The following is a 16,430-nucleotide window of genomic DNA, read 5'->3' as shown; positions in this document are numbered from 1 at the left end:
CCAGCAATAGCAGGGGTATTCAGACCTGCAATTGGCCAATCATTGCTACACGTGCTCCCGTCGCCGTCCTCGGTTTCTGAGTCCGCCAAGACAATGTCACGATAGCCTCACAACTTCACATGTTACCTACAACAAGTCAGTCACATCTGATGCAGTAGTGCTCGGGCATTGTGAGAAACTATGTATTCACAAATGGTAATAGTGTATACCTACGCAACCCGACCACCCTAAAACCAAATGATCTAGCTATGAAAAGTAACAGAAAACTGGCGAGGACATCGCAATCCCTAAAGGGCCATATGAGCTAGCATGCATGCTTTTCAAATGCAAAACAACAGGAAAATAATCCGAGACTCGAAATCAAGAAACGAAACGTTCCACACATGGTATCAATCTTGGATGAACTCGATGCAGAATAAACCATTGGAAATTCCATCGCCATTCTCATCCAATATGGAAAGGATCCCAACCACGTCCTCTTCCTGAAATCATGCCTTGTGACACCATCGTTTAAGCTGCGGCAGCGGCGGCAAACACCTCCTCAGCGGTGCGCTTAACAATACCACCAGTAACAGGCAAGCTTGTGCTCTTCTCGAGGTACAGATCAACCTCGCGAGCAGCCTGGCGACCTTCGTTGATGCCCCAGACGATGAGCGACTGACCACGCCGGCAATCACCGGCAGCAAACACGCCCTCGACGTTGGTGCTGTATTTGCCTACAGGAGTCTTCACGTTCTTGCGAGGATCCTTTTCGATCTCATCGCCGAGTACACGAGCCTCAGGTCCAAGGAAGCCCATGGACAGAAGGACAAGGTCGGCAGGGAAGAACTGCTGCGAGCCCTCGATCTTCTTCATGTCCCAACCGCCGCTGGCGGACTTGGTCCACTCCACGCGGATGGTGTTGATGCCCTTGACCTTGCCAGTGCCATCATCGACAAACTCCTCGGACATGATGCAGTACTCACGAGGATCCTTGCCCGTGTGCTGCTTGACCTCATCGTGGCCGTAGTCCACGCGGTAGATGCGGGGCCACTGAGGCCACGGGTTGTCGCGGCCACGAGCCGGGGGAGGCTTGGGGAGAAGCTCGAAGTTGATGACAGACTTTGCACCATGACGGACAGAGGTACCAATGCAATCGTTACCAGTATCACCACCACCGATGACGATGACATGCTTATCCTTGGCAGAGATGTAGGAGCCATCGGCCAGCTCAGAATCGAGAAGGGACTTGGTGTTCTTGTGCAGAAACTCCATAGCGAAATGAATACCCTCAAGGTTACGGTTCTTGATGGGGAGGTCGCGGGCCACAGTGGCACCGGTAGCGATGATGACGGCATCGTTCTGCTTCTTAATGTCCATGAGTGTGATGTCCTCGCCAACCGCGACGCCAGTCTTGAACTGGACACCCTCAGCAGCCATGAAATCGGTACGCCTCTTGACGATGCGCTTGTCCAACTTCATGTTGGGAATACCGTACATGAGCAGACCACCAAGACGGTCGGCACGCTCATACACAGTAACGCTGTGGCCAGCCTTGTTCAGCTGATCGGCGGCAGCAAGACCAGCGGGACCAGATCCAATAACGGCAACGTTCTTGCCAGTGCGGATCTTAGGGGGCTCCGGTACCATCCATCCCATCTCGAAACCACGGTCAATGATGGCGCACTCAATGGACTTGATACCGACAGGCTGCTCATTGATTCCCAAGACGCAAGCACCCTCGCAAGGAGCAGGGCAAACGCGACCAGTGAACTCGGGGAAGTTGTTGGTCATGAGCAGGCGGTTTAAGGCATCCCGCCACTGACCCTGGAAGACCAGCTCGTTCCACTTGGGAATAATGTTGGAAATCGGGCAGCCGCTGTCAGATTGGCAGAAGGGAACACCGCAGTCCATACAACGGGCAGATTGGTACTTGAGCTCATCCTCGTCAAGACGCTGGGACAGTTCTGCCCAATCCTTGACACGAGTCGCAGGCTTCCGGTACTTCTCAGCACGGCGCTGATACTTCATGAAACCGCGCGTCTTGTCCAAAACAAGAGCCTTCTTCTTGCTGATAGTACTATCGGTGATGCTCTCCTCGATATCCTGAAGCTTGGGCGCATGGGGATCCTTCTCCTTCTTGCCAGCCGTAGGGAGGTTGTACTCAGCCCGCTTGTTCTCAGCGGCCTGCTCAGCAGCCTTGGCCTTCTCCTCTTCCAGCACGCGCTTGTAGTCGACGGGCAACACCTTGATGAAGCGCTTGAGGGCACGGGAGAAGTCAACAAGAATACGAGCGGCAAGCTCGGAACCAGTATAATGGTGATGATCCTCGACGAGACCGCGGATGAATGCAATCTCTTCGGGCTCGGCCTCCTCAAGCGTGCTGGCTTCAACCATCTCGGTGTTAAGCTTGGACAAGAAGTCGCCTTGAATATCCAAGATGTAGGCGATGCCACCAGACATACCAGCGGCAAAGTTGCGACCAGTGCTTCCCAAGATGACGACCCGACCACCAGTCATGTACTCGCAACCGTGATCACCGACACCCTCGACAACGGCGGTGGCACCGGAGTTGCGCACGGCGAAACGTTCAGCTGCAACGCCGCGGAAGAAGCAGGTACCACTGGTGGCTCCGTATAAGCAGACGTTACCAACGATAATGTTCTCCTCGGCCTTGAACACGGCGGAACGAGGAGGGTAGACAATGAGTCTACCACCGGACAAGCCCTTGCCGACGTAGTCGTTCGCATCACCCTCCAACTCGAGCGTGACACCTGGAGCAAGGAAAGCGCCGAAGGACTGGCCTGCAGAACCCTTGATGTTAACATGGACAGTATCATCAGGCAGGCCCTTCTCGCCGTAACGCTTGGAGATTTGGTAGGACAGCGAAGTGCCCATGGCGCGATCAGTGTTGACGATATCGCACTCAATACGCGAAGGCAGTCCCTTATCTAGGGTGAGCTCAGCCTCAGTAATAAGCTTGTTGTCCAAGCGGACGTAAAGCTTATGATCCTGCTTGCGGACATTGAAGGTCGCAACTCCGGGACGGAGCTTATGAGCGGGCGTCAGGATAAGAGACAGATCAATGTTGGAAGTCTTCTTGGTCCTGAGATCCTCGCGGACCTTGAGCACCTCAACATGACCAACCATCTCGTTGATGGTGCGGAAACCAAGCCTGGCCATGATAGCACGGAGCTCGTTCGCCACGTAGTAGAAGAAGTTGATCACATGCTCAGGAGTACCAGTGAACTTCTTACGAAGCTCAGGGTCCTGGGTGGCAATACCAACCGGGCAGGTGTTCAAGTGACACTTGCGCATCATGATGCAACCCATGGCAATGAGAGGAGTGGTAGCGAAACCCCATTCCTCAGCGCCCAGCAAGCAAGCAATGGCAACATCACGACCGGTACGAAGCTGACCATCAGTCTGAACGACAACACGACCACGGAGATCATTGAGAACCAATGTCTGATGAGTCTCAGCAAGACCCAACTCCCACGGGAGACCGGCGTACTTGATACCAGTCCAGCGAGAGGCACCGGTGCCACCATCATGGCCGGAGATAAGAATATGATCAGCCTTGGCCTTGGCGACACCAGAGGCAACGATACCGACACCAGTCTCAGACACAAGCTTGACAGAGACACGAGAACGGGGGCTCGAGCACTTGAGGTCATAGATGAGTTGCTTCAAGTCTTCAATCGAGTAGATGTCGTGATGGGGAGGGGGCGAGATGAGACCGACACCAGGGGTAGAGTGACGAGTGCGGGCAATGGACTTGGAGACCTTGTGTCCGGGAAGCTCACCACCCTCACCAGGCTTGGCACCCTGTGCCATCTTGATCTGAAGCTCATCAGAGTCGGCCAGATAAGCAGATGTGACACCGAAACGACCTGATGCAACCTGCTTGATGGCTGAGCGCATGGTATCGCCGTTCGGCAGTCTCTGAGAGCGTTCAGGATCCTCACCACCTTCACCAGTGTTGGACTTGCCACCGAGCCTGTTCATGGCAACAGCTAGGGTTGAGTGAGACTCGAGGGAGATAGAACCATACGACATGGCGCCAGTGCAGAATCGGCGAACAATCTCGGTCCAAGGCTCGACCTGGTCAATGGGAATAGGAGTGGTTTCCTCGAACTTGAAGTCAAGCATACCACGAAGCGTGCAAGACTTGATCTGCTCGTATTCGGAGAGTGAATAGGCCTCATAAGACTTGTCGTTCTTAGTGCGGACGGCATCCTGGATGTTGGCAATTGAAGTAGGATCGTTGACATGTGCCTCGCCATTGTCACGCCAGTGATATTCACCGGACTCAGGAAGCCCAGGAACAGCAACGGTGTAACGCGATGGGAAACCGCGCTCGTGCAAACGGAAGGCATCCTCGGCGATAACTTCAAAGGTTATACCCTTGATACGGGAGGCAGTACCTTTGAAGCAGTGCTCAACCACACTGTCATCGACACCCAAGGCCTCAAAGATCTGGGCACCCTTGTAACTGGCCAAGGTAGAGATACCCATCTTGCTCATGACTTTGAGGATTCCACCATCGCAGGAGTGCTTGTAGTTGTAGATGAGCTCATCATCGGTCAGCTTCTTCTTGATGAGCTTCTCCTTGTTGAGCTTGATGATGCATTCCATGGCAAGATAGGGGTTAATGGCGTCAACACCGTAGCCAAGGAGGACCGTCATGTGGTGAACCTCACGAGCCTCGGCCGTCTCGGCGACAATGGCAGCCATCGCGCGCCACTTGTTGCTGACAAGGTGATGGTGAACCATGCCACCAGCGAGGAGAGCAGAAACAGGAACACGATCCTTGGAGGTCTTGCGGTCAGACAGCACGATGATACGATCACGAGCCTCAATAGCGGCAGTGGCCTCTTTGCAGATGTAGTCAAGGTGTCTGATGTAACCCTCAACGCCCTCCTTCTTGGGGAATGTCAAGTCGATGGTTTTGACAGTCCACTCGGGGTGAATAGTAGACATGTTCTTGAGCGCATTGAACTCGGGAATGGAGAGGATGGGGCTGGGAAGCAACAGTCTTCCGCACTGAGAGGAATCCATCTCGAGCAGGTTGCCCTGAGGACCAATATAGCATTCAAGAGACATGACAATCGACTCTCGGATGGGATCAATGGGCGGGTTAGTGACCTGGGCAAAGAGCTGACGGAAATATTCGTACAGCAACTTCGGGGCATCTGACAGGCAGGCAAGTGGAGCATCATTACCCATGGAACCAAGAGCCTCTTTTTCATCTGAGGCCATGGGACCAAGCAGCAAGCTCACCTGCTCAAAGGTGTATCCAAAAGCGTGCAACAGAGGGTCCTCCTGGATCCTTGTGCTATCAAGCTTGGGCGCAAGTTTGATGCTCTGGCTCTGGGAAAGCGTCTCGACAACCTGGGGCATGGTGATGAGCTCTTTGTCGAGCCATGACCTGAAATCCTCTCTGCTAGAGACAGCAGCCTTCAACTCAGAGTCATCAATGATGCGACCGGCGCGAGTGTCAACGAGAAGCATGCGACCAGGTTGGAGACGGCCCTTCTGGATGACCTTCTCGGGCTCAACTGGGATAGTGCCGACCTCAGACGCGCAAATAATGCGGTCGTCATCCATCACATAATAACGGCAAGGTCTGAGACCGTTACGGTCCAAATTGGCACCACAGAAACGGCCATCAGCGAAGGTAAAGAGGGCAGGGCCATCCCAGGGCTCCATCTGGCAAGCTGCCCACTCATAGAAGGCCGCCTTCTTGGGATCCATGCTCTGGTTCCCTTGCCAAGCCTCGGGCACCATCAGCATGACGGCCTCGGGAAGGGAGAGCACGCCGTTGATGGTGAGGAGCTCCAACACGTTATCAAAAGCAGCAGAGTCGGAACCGCCAGCTTCAACAATAGGATAGAGAAGTTCCAGCTCATCACCAAAGACATCAGACTGCATGACACCTTCACGGGCGCGCATCCAATTCTTGTTACCGCGAAGGGTATTGATTTCACCTGAGAAGGGATTATGTTAGCAAGGGATCACAAGTATCTGACGGTCGGGGTCTATTGCTTACCGTTATGAGCAGCCCATCGGAGAGGCTGGGCACGATCCCAAGAGGGGAAGGTGTTGGTAGAGAAACGCGAATGCACCAAGGCAAAGTGTGCCTCATAATCATAGTTCACCAAATCATTGTAGTATTGGTAAACCTGAACCGGCGCCAACTGACCCTTGTAGACAATGTTTTTGTTGGAAAGGGAGCAGATGTAGAACCAGTTCTGCAGCCCAATCGTGTGTGTGGCTCTCTTTCGTAGGATGTAGAGCTGCCGCTCAAACAACCTCTCCTCAAACTTCTCGGGATCGGTTGTTTCTGGTTCGTTACCGGACCCGTAAGCAGATGCCAGCACAACGAAAGGCTGCAGAATGGAAGGCTCTCGGGAAAGAGCAGCAGGGCCAAGCAATGTCGAATCTACGGGAGGCTCTCGCCATCCCAGAACTCTCAAGCCCAACGACTCAGCAATCTCTTCCAACTGCCGCTTCGACTCCTGGAGTGTCTCAAGATCGGGCTTGAAGAACAAGTTTCCCACGGCATACTGGCCCAGTGGAGGAAGTGTGACTCCAGCATCGCGCGCGAAATTCTTGACGAAGAATTTGTGGGGGATCGATGTCATGACACCTGCACCATCACCATCGCGTGCGTCTGAACCCACGGCACCACGATGGGTCATATTGCAAAGGAGGTTTCGTGCATCGCTAACAATCTTGTGGCTAGGCTTGCCCTTGATATGACTGTAGCGTGGCAAATTAGCGTTTGATCAATATAATTTGAATTTTTGAGGTCTTACCAAGCAAAGCCTACACCACAGGCATCCTTTTCGAGCTCGGGATCGTACAATCCCCTAAACGATATTTGGTTAGCGAACTGGCCAAGTCATCACAAGGGGATCGGGTCAAACGCACTGCTTCACCGGCAAGGCCCCAGCCCACGAAGAGTTATTGTCTGTTTGGTACTCATAAGGATGATATTCTTCTTTCTCGGTGTCAAGGTGGACTTGTCGGTCGTCGAAATCCTCGGCAGCGCCCATGCTAGGCAGGTTGTCCTGGGTAAACGCTCGAGGTATGGGTATCGTTCAGAAAGAGTCAAAGGCGCCGACTTGGCTGTTGGCGCTGAGGTTTGAAAAAAGGGAGGAGCGAATTGAAGAAGAGAAGGCTCGGATGAAAAGCAGAATCTGAGGAAAGAGTCAGTTAGCTGTCAAGGCACGGTTCAAATACTTAATGGTAGAAGTCCAATCAGGGCAGCCAAGTAGGGGATTTCCCTGACATTGCAGTTATATGCAGTTGGACGAAGGCGACACGTTTCTACGTCGGGCATCCCATGGCGGAAAATAAAATGCACAACTCTTGCAGACAAGACACACGACAGTAATGACACCGAGCCAGGCAGCAATCCCGATCTTGACATGCTGAACCGGCCACCAAGCGGGACTCTGACCAAGCTCTCGTGACAAGAGAGCACAAGAGAGGGGCTCCAAAGCCAAGACACACCGGGTCCCTGATCCGAGTTGGAGGCATCATGATAGAAAACGCCCAAGCCACCAGCTGAGTTTGAGAGAGTCTGTGTGGATAGACAAGTGGAAACGGCAGATGGCTCGCTAACACACCACCCGATGGCTTGACTGCGGAGAACCTGAAGACAAGACCTTGGGGTAGACGTGGGTGGGTGGGTGTGCCCTCCTGCAGTGGTACTCGAAAGTGCTGTTTGGAGTACACCCGCAGCAGCAGCTCGTGTGAGTCTGTGATGCAATTGAACGCACAGTCGCACCGAGCCAATTCCAGGGCTGCCCACTCACAACTCCAGCACCAGCTGCGTGGGATGCGATATGACGAAAAAAGGCCAATTGCAATCTTTCTTATCGCGCCCATGCGGCTTGTCGTCCTGTCTTTTGATAGGCCAAAGGCATCCGATATCGACAACTTCATACCCCAAGCCGCCCAAGCGTGTTTTGCCGAGGAGATCAGATGGAAGGAATGACCATCGGTATTGATATGGTGGTGTTGACCGTGTTTGTCAGCGCAGCCAATCTCCATGCCATTGGAAGCTGGAGCAGGAGCAAAGTGAAAGTGGTGGAGGTAAAAGAAACCCCATGCCGTTTTGGTGATGGGAGGAAGATGGATGTGGGATGCACAGGCGGGGGAGTGGGCGGCCGGGGGCGACCGGGAGATCCCAGCACAGGTTCCCCCAAGGGCCAGGACTCCTAGCGAGGCGGGGGCGGGGTCCACCAAGCGTCCCAGGGGCACCACCGCAAAGTTAGGAGGCTTTACCCTGCGTGTCCACTTGGTGACGACGGAGTCCCCATGTTGTCCATTCTTGTTGTCTTGACTGTGAAGGAGATACCACGTTGTTGCTGACATTGTCCGTTCAAATGGCAATGCTCAAGTTTTTGGGCTTCCAACCTGCTACTACTGCGTCATGTCTTTGCAGCTCTCCCTTTCTGAGGGGAAGAGCTTGTGACTCCGGTTTCGGAACAAAGGTGGCGCTTTGTGTCTTGGGACTGGTCTCGGCTGGGAGCTTGAGAAAGAACGTATCTCCTGAGCCGAGTGTCGTGTGTGTGGGGGGGGGGGGTCGCTGATTACCGGCCGGTCGTAAACTTGGTACGTAGCTTGTGAATCGTGGGACCATGATGATCGGATGGTGTTTTCTCGGGAAACTGAAGCCCTGGGTCTTCTCCAGACTCGCAATGGAAGATATCAAGACATGGCAGATTGAAGGTGACCAAATGTCCGACGTCGTTCTTGCTGTGTGCTCGTAGCCGACGGCGGTTTCCAAAGCCGGGAGCTCGCCCTCAACAGGTAGAGGTTGTCGCGGGATGTCGTTTCGCCTTGTCCAAGCAGCGGAACTGCAAAGAGCGAAGGGGCATGGGGGAAAAGGGAGGGGATCAGATAGTGTTAGCAACTTACGTGCAAAACTCGACTTGGGGGAGCACCTCCTAGTTAGTTGGCAAGCTGAATATGGTAGACACCTGTTGAGTAGCAAGACAGAGGAACGAGGCAGTGCCAGGTGTAGGAGGGTCGAAAGTGGGCGAGAAAAGATGAAAAAAGAGAGGGCAGAGGAGAAGGAGGGGGGCGATGACGGACTTTATGAACTGGACGGGCACTCGGGGGGGGGAGGGGGAAATGCTCGGGAGGACACGCCAGCGCAGAACGGAGGACGGAAAAGGTGGTCAACTTGGTTGGTGGCCAAAGAAGCAGCTCGGGGCAATTCAAACGATAGATCCGACTTTGTTTGGTCGGCTGTCGGGTCGCTCCAAGCTGGAGTCAAGAGAATGGCCGGGCGGAGCACACATGAGAAGCGCAAGCAGGCCAAGCCAGGCAGAGTCTAAGGCCCTGGAAAAGAGGGTTTGGGTGGAATGCAAGAAGAGGAAGGGACCATGCCGAAATATCGACAGGTAGCCGGGCGGGCCTAGGTAGTGAGCAATCCAGAGACGCACATTGGTCGGTTCCACAGTCGAAGCATGTGGCAGCTAAACGCGGCAGACCAGCCCCAGCGCCAAAACAGGAATAACTGAGGGTAGGTACACAGTAGAAACCCCTGTTAATACAAAGATTATCTATTGCAAACCCCCCGTCTTTTGCAAAGACTTTGGCCTGCCTGCATTTCCTCTGGTGGGCGGGATTGCAAACTGCAATTGCAATGCTGACGGCCCGGATTTTGCATTAACAGGGGCCAAATTTTGGTGGGAGAGGTAGACTTATACCCCTCTACCGGGGGTACGGTTGCTTTGGAGGATCCACTTTTTGGGCCCTGCAGCGGCTCTCTAATGGCCAGAAGCCCTGTATGGTATGTGTGCTTGGTCCTCCTTTTGCGAACCCCCAAAAGATTCCGGCTGCCAGAATTGGTTGCATTAACAGGGGTTTCTACTGTATTGGCACAGGTGTGTGGGGGAAATAATGCCCGAGTGGGGAGATGTCCATGGTTCCTTCTTCAACTTACAGTAAAGACCCCTGTTTCTGCAACTAATCTGGGCACTGTGGGAGAGAACAAAAACTCTTGCAGTAACTAGGCATTTTGCAGTTACTGGGGCCTCACTTACATACAAAACTGGGAATTGCGGCGGCCAAAAATGTTGCACTAACTAGGTAACTTTGTATGGGTTTGCAGAAGGGGGGACTTGCAGAAACAGGGGTTTTTACTGTACTACCATTTCACGACTACCTGCCTGTTGATGAAATCCACCACTCAATCTTCACAGCTCTCATCGTTAGGGCCTAGGTACACTGGCTACCTATCTCAGGTGGACAAAACAACATATCGCGTACCCGGACACCGGCTGCAAGCAAGCGTGAGAACTGAACGGTCATTCTGCCAGCTGTGTTTACTCTCATGACACACAAACATCAATCTCACGGCTCTCTCGCTACCTAGGTTACATCTGAAACAACTCCTATGCGCTTATCCAACGGCCGTTGCCGCTCTTTCGCGAATGCCCCAGCTCACCTCAACCGTTTCAAAAACAGGTTGTAGGGCAATACCATAATCCAGCGCTGCTAGTTCTCTCCGATACCAAGCCTTGTGGGCCTGAACGAGTTCTGCAAAGGGTAAGGGAAGTTGTTGTCACCACATGATTGTGTGACGATATTCGGGCCACTCCTTTTCCTGTGCTTTATATCGACTTACAAGCGGTATCACGGCCTCCAGGCAAATCACGCCGCGGAATTTTTCTCTCTGGGGGCGACTGATCAGATTAGTCGATATTATCTTCAACTTCACACTCTTCTTTCAACAAAGAGAACTGTGTAAAAGAATGGAAACAGTACGCACTCCTTCAAAACAGCCAATTACCATAATACCCCACACTCAAAGCGTCCATCTTGCATCCAGTTGGAGTTAGCCCGAGATCCACCAGCGTCAAGTTTATGCAAGGGTATCCATGTTAAACTTTTAACCCCTGCTCGGATGGCTGTTTGGCAAGGAAGAGAAGAGGTCACAACGTCGTGCCCTCAGCAAACCAATCATCAAGCTTTATTTTCCAACACCCATCTCACAAGGGCCGATGTCGCCGACACCTACCTCATGGATCACTCCGTCAAGTCCCTGCACTCTTGGAGACCCTGTGCGCCGGCTCGGTCGAGAACGAAGCGCACGACAAAGACACCAAACACCCAGTTACCAAAAACATGTGATAATATCCGGGCACTTGATGATAGGGGAGCTTCTGCTGATTCAGAGTCTATACAGAATATTTCTCTTATACGACACATGAGGTCTTCTCACCCTACTCAGACCGGGAATTGGACATCATTGATTTAGATAAAATCCCGCCTGGGCGATATCCCACGCGCCACGGTTCGTCGATGATTTCGGTGACACGACCGTTGGACCCCCAGAGCATTGGATTCATCGGCGATGCCACAACGACTCCCACCCAGTCGCCCGGAGTCAGACGGCCGTCTTGGCAGAATCCTATTGAGATCTCTCTTCAGAGTTCAGAAGAGTGCAACCGTTCAAAAAGCGGGAAAATGAATGGTCTCAAGTGAGTTGACCAATAGGAAAAGCCAATGCGATCGTAACAGCTGCAGAGTCACCCGAAAAGAAACCATGAACTGCCCTTGGCGGAAGATAGGGGTGAGACAATACCTATGTTGATCGAAGATGTAAAAGAATCATCAGCACAAAACACCACGCCCCGCCAACCAAACAAAAAACCACGGTTCAAGCTCGCCTCAGTCCTTATCAAGAATCCACTCTCCCAAGAACACCGTGCATGCTTCGAACGTCGGGTTCAAACCCATTCTTCATACCATCTGTTCTCGTCCAGAGAAGAACAGTGGGCCCGAGTAATTCCCGAGTCGTCGGAATTTCCACAGCCAAACGTTCTACCACAAGGACAAGATCTCCACCACGGGGAGCATGATATCACTCCGTGACGACTGGTGTGCCTAATCAGCACTGATGTGAACAAAAGCAAAGTCGCTGGACCGCCCGTTACAACATCCAGGCATCTTTGAATCTCAAAATACGGCAGTTCACTGCCATCCACATGGTCAACAAGATCGCGAGTCCCGTCCACTTTCATCCGCTCGAAACTCTGAATTAAATGGCCCACTGCGACTACGTCACCCAGTTGTTTTAAGTAGCTAAAGAACCTTGCGAGATACCGAGGACAAGCATCATAACACGAAGCCATCAATACTTGGGGCCGGGCAAATGTCGCAGCAAAATTAATTCAATCGCTTCGCTTCAACCGCTACCATATTCCCAACTCTCCATCTCACGGGGTAAGAGAAGGAAAAGCCCGTGTGGTGATGTCTCCATGCATCCTTCCCTCCCGTGGTCTAAATGGATAAAAGGCGGGGTAACAGCTGGGAGGGTGTGGAAATGTGACACCCTTTCACCCAGCAGAATAAAGACCAGGGACGTGGACTTGAAGGAAAAATAAACTTTGTGATGGTGTCCATCCCCAACGAAGGAAGTGGGGGTTACCTGTCTTAAAGACAAAGTTCACAAGGGCTGTCAGGCCAGAGATGTGACTCAAAAAACTAAACACAACCGCCCGTGCCAGCTTCAGTAAACCTTCAAAGTGGAGTTCTAAGTCCGAGGATGTCTGGTCTTCTTATAAACATCTGATTCCGGGAACTTCCTGCCTTCTACTTGGGATGTCGAGGGAGGAGTCATTCATACCACCCTCAACCACCTTACCTTTTCAGCACGACGTTACTTTATACTAGGAGCGACATCGGCGCTCTGCTGCACGACCCCTCTAAATCCTTGGGGTTGATCAGCCGGAAACGAGCGAATCCAACATTGCTGAACTAGTCTTCCATGAAGCCCTGCTGGGCTCAACAAGCATTCACAACAGGGAGCAATGTTTTCCCGCTCATCTACATCTCCTACAAAGAGTATACACAATGGCCAACCGGTCATCCTCAAGATATTTCTACACCATATAGTTGGCATCGCAGGCCACAACTACTCTTCCTTCTATCCTTCGAAAGTCTACCCTCGCCAAGGAGGCCGGAACAAAAGCAGCAGTGGGATATAACAGAGGGTGCTTCCGAAAACACCCGATACTTCAGGCGCCTAAGCAATGAAGTGGGGTGTACTAGCTTCTCAGCTAAGAGGTCGGCTCGTCGGATGTCAGACTCCCATCCGTATGTATTCCTCCCACGCTCTCCTCACTCCTCACAAATGGGAGGTTTCAAAAAAAGAAAAGACGCTAACATCTCGCACTACCGCATGCAAGCATTTAACAGCTGCAGCAGAAACCGCGGTAGGGACAAGGGGTCGATTGTAGTCCATTGTCCAGTTAACGAGGGGAATTGAAATGCTTGTGCTGTTCAGAGTCGTAGGGGAGGCTCTCCGATTACCTCATGGAAACTACGTGAACCTGTCCCTTGGAAATGGCCCGGAGTTCTCTTTTATACGTAGGTGCCGTTTGCTGCCGTGACTTTTGTGGCTGACTTTGTCTGACACGCCACGGACCGGACGAAACCAGCAACCCAGGAGATCGGCGGGATAGCTTCTGAGAGCCTCGGGGCAGGCATGGGATGGCCGGGCCAGTTTATCCGGTGTAAGTGGCTGGAGTCGGAGATGTTAAGAAAGTTACCGAGCATGTGTGGTCTTTACATAATGTGAAGACTCCAGTGATGAACAGCCATGTGAAAATGAGCGACCTTTCAAGGTGCTTGGCCGATTTACTGAACAGGCCATTCCCAAGCGCTGAGCGCAAGATCCTATAGACACATGGTACTAAGTAGATATTGAGACGAGCTCGGTTGTTGTGATAACCACTCTACTCACGCCCATGATAACACTTAAGCCAAAGCCATCTTGTATTGCAAGTGCACCAGAACGGACTCGATATCTCTCGAAATGTCAGTTGAAATCCTGAAAAAGATTACCCATCAGGGTCCTCAAAGGCTAAAGTGCACGGGCCCTACTGTGTATACAGTCCAGCAGGGGCAGCCGCATTTGTGGGGTCAAGTTTTGGGTACGTACCTGCCTGTAGCTGCGCTACGTACTGTACTGGGTACCTGTACCGTTACTGTAGTGACATGAAGGTTTGGATGGGGATCTCATCCAAAACACCATGGTTTGGAGAGGCTGAATTCACGACAATGCACTTCATCACCGCTTTGGTTAGAAGTCATATCCCAGTTTTCCATACAAACCAATAAGCCCGCTCACCCTAATAATTCCCTCACGAGTCTGTAATATTTTTGTGGGCTATACACCGACACTTGTTCACTAACTACGGCATCATCACCCGAGAACGTCACCATCAAGGCGTCCTGGCTAGACTCGAAACCTCGGCCTTTCCGCATACGTACATATATATGCACAGCTAAAATCGGGCAAGACGTCGCGGTCCTGGTCGCAGACGAAAATTTGCATACGCTGTATCTAAGAATCAACCAACAAACAACCAAACCGGTCCTGCAACACAAGTCTCGTCGACAACAAAGCAACCATGTTCTCCGTTCTCCCTGACCTGGCCCCGCGCGACGTAAGCTTCGATCCCTTATCTTTGCTGCTCAGCTCTGCCCTTCTCATATCACACATGGCCCCTCCAATCCTACCTAACCATCAACTTGGTTATCTTATTGCTAACGCCAACCAAACAGTCCCACTCCCTCTGGTACACCTCGTCCCGCAACCCTCTCGCCTCCTCGACCTCCGGCCTCCTCTCGCCCTTCGATGCGTCCCTCTCCCTTTCCTCCTCCACCTCCGCAGACGGACTAATCACCAACAACTCACAAGCCAACAACCCCAACACCACCGCCACCTCATCGAATCATGTCACCAGCCGAAATGCCTCCCGCAACATCCAAGCCGCCATCATCGAGCGTTCCTCGCTCGGCCGCCTCCGCGCCGACGAGACGTATATGGAGCGTCGCAAGGCCAACGTGAGCAACCTGGGTAGTACCTGGCTGAAGCCACCGGGCGTTAGCAAGACGCTGTTTCAGATGCGCGAGGAGGAGCGCGAGAGGCAGGAGCACGAGGAGGCAATGCGGCGCGAGGAGATGCTAGCTAGGGAGCTGGCGGAGGCGGAGGCGGCGGCTGCTGCTGTTGCTGTGGGTGGAGCTGTTAATGCGACTGTGCCGGTGCTGGGGGAGGTTACTGCTGCGGAGGGGATGGAAGAGGGGGATATGAACACAGTCCCTGGTGGCGCCGATGGTGACATGGAGATGATGGAGGGTGATGATGACATGGATGAAATGGGAGCGAGGGATTTGGATGAGGACATTCCCGACGCAGATGAGGGTGGGTTTGGATATGATGGGGCTAGTGAAGACGATGAAGAAGAAGAAGAGGAGGAGGAGGAGGAGGAGGAGGAGGAGGAGGATGATGATGATGCTGAAGAAGAGGAAGAAGCCACCAACGAACGAAACACCACCACCGGCGATCATGCCAACGACGACGAAGACACAATCGAACCCCCACAAGCACAAGCACCCACAACAACAAGCACCGGCTCTTCCATTCTGCATCCCCACCGCCGCAACGACAATACTGCCCAGCAACAGCGCGAGCTAGCCCACGTGCGCGCCAACGAAGAACGCATGCGCGAGATGATGGCCCGCGGCGGTCTCCGGCCCACGCACATCAACCTAGCCGACGGCGCCGCAGATGAAGACGACGACCTCGACGAGGAAGACCGGTCCCACATGCTAGAGGAAGACGACATTATCGGCGCCCACAACAACAGCTACGAAGGCACGGAAGGAGACATGATGGACGACAGCCTAGGCATGAACGCTAACCTAGACGACGACATCCCCGAAGCAGATGAGGAGCATGCGCAAAGCGGGTTCTACGAGCATACCGATTCCGAGGCGGAGATCCTTGAAAGCAGCGATCACGAAGAAGAACAAGTCAACGTAGACATGGGTAGCGGTAGCCGTGGTAACGGTGGTAACATGAGCATAAGCGGCAGTAATAGACGCGATCACCGTGTTAGCTATGGGCCTACACCCGGGTCGGGATCAGCGCAGGGCCAGCAGCATCGCCGCGTATCGCTGCCGAGACAGCAGCAGCAGCAGCCGCCGCAGAACCAGCGGCTGTTGAGGACTAGTCTCGCGGGAAGTGCTAGACGGAGTACCTTGGGAGCGCCGAGGAGCAGCTTGGATATCAGTGGACTGTTGTCTGTTGACGAGAGCAGTCCTATGATGAGAAGTAGTCCAAGGGTGAGGAGGATGCACCCGCACTAGTATAATACATACGTACACGATGGTTCGGAAAAGGGAGCAAGGGTCAAAATTGCGGCGTTTAGTTCGGTAGGAACCGTCAGCAAGCATCATTTGATACCAGGGTGGTTTAGGTCAGGCGCATGGAGTCCCAGGTCTTGGAATCATGGCAGTATGGATGGGTTATTGATGGTTTAGAAACCAGTATTTACATAGATAGCCTGAAAAAACGAACTTTAGTCTTTTTGGCGGCATCAGTCTCCTCTAATATGTTTGTAATTTGAACGCAA

General features: G+C 52.9%; 2 protein-coding genes across 2 annotated transcripts; one reads left to right on the top strand and one right to left on the bottom strand.

The window, feature by feature from the left end:
• Positions 1–45: 45 nt before the first annotated feature.
• SMAC4_02431 (uncharacterized protein) lies at positions 46–8,579 on the bottom strand. The gene is made up of 4 exons (XM_003350712.2): positions 6,916–8,579; positions 6,801–6,854; positions 6,032–6,744; positions 46–5,969 (listed from the first exon to the last, which is right to left on the bottom strand). Exons 1-4 carry the CDS (start codon positions 7,038–7,040, stop codon positions 511–513), a joined length of 6,351 nt encoding a protein of 2,116 aa, XP_003350760.1. The 5' UTR covers positions 7,041–8,579; the 3' UTR covers positions 46–510.
• A 5,844-nt stretch (positions 8,580–14,423) lies between these two features.
• Positions 14,424–16,388, top strand: SMAC4_02430 (uncharacterized protein; the record flags this gene model as incomplete). The annotated part of the gene is made up of 2 exons (XM_003350711.2): positions 14,424–14,459; positions 14,578–16,388. The coding sequence occupies 2 exons, from the start codon at positions 14,424–14,426 to the stop codon at positions 16,162–16,164; spliced, it is 1,623 nt and encodes a 540-aa protein (XP_003350759.1). The 3' UTR covers positions 16,165–16,388.
• Positions 16,389–16,430: the final 42 nt, after the last annotated feature.

This window comes from Sordaria macrospora, chromosome 5 (assembly GCF_033870435.1).
Source record: "Sordaria macrospora chromosome 5, complete sequence".
Classification (NCBI taxonomy): domain Eukaryota; kingdom Fungi; phylum Ascomycota; class Sordariomycetes; order Sordariales; family Sordariaceae; genus Sordaria; species Sordaria macrospora.
The sequence above is the reverse complement of the archived record's forward strand: the minus strand, read 5'-3'. Positions and strand labels throughout refer to the sequence as shown.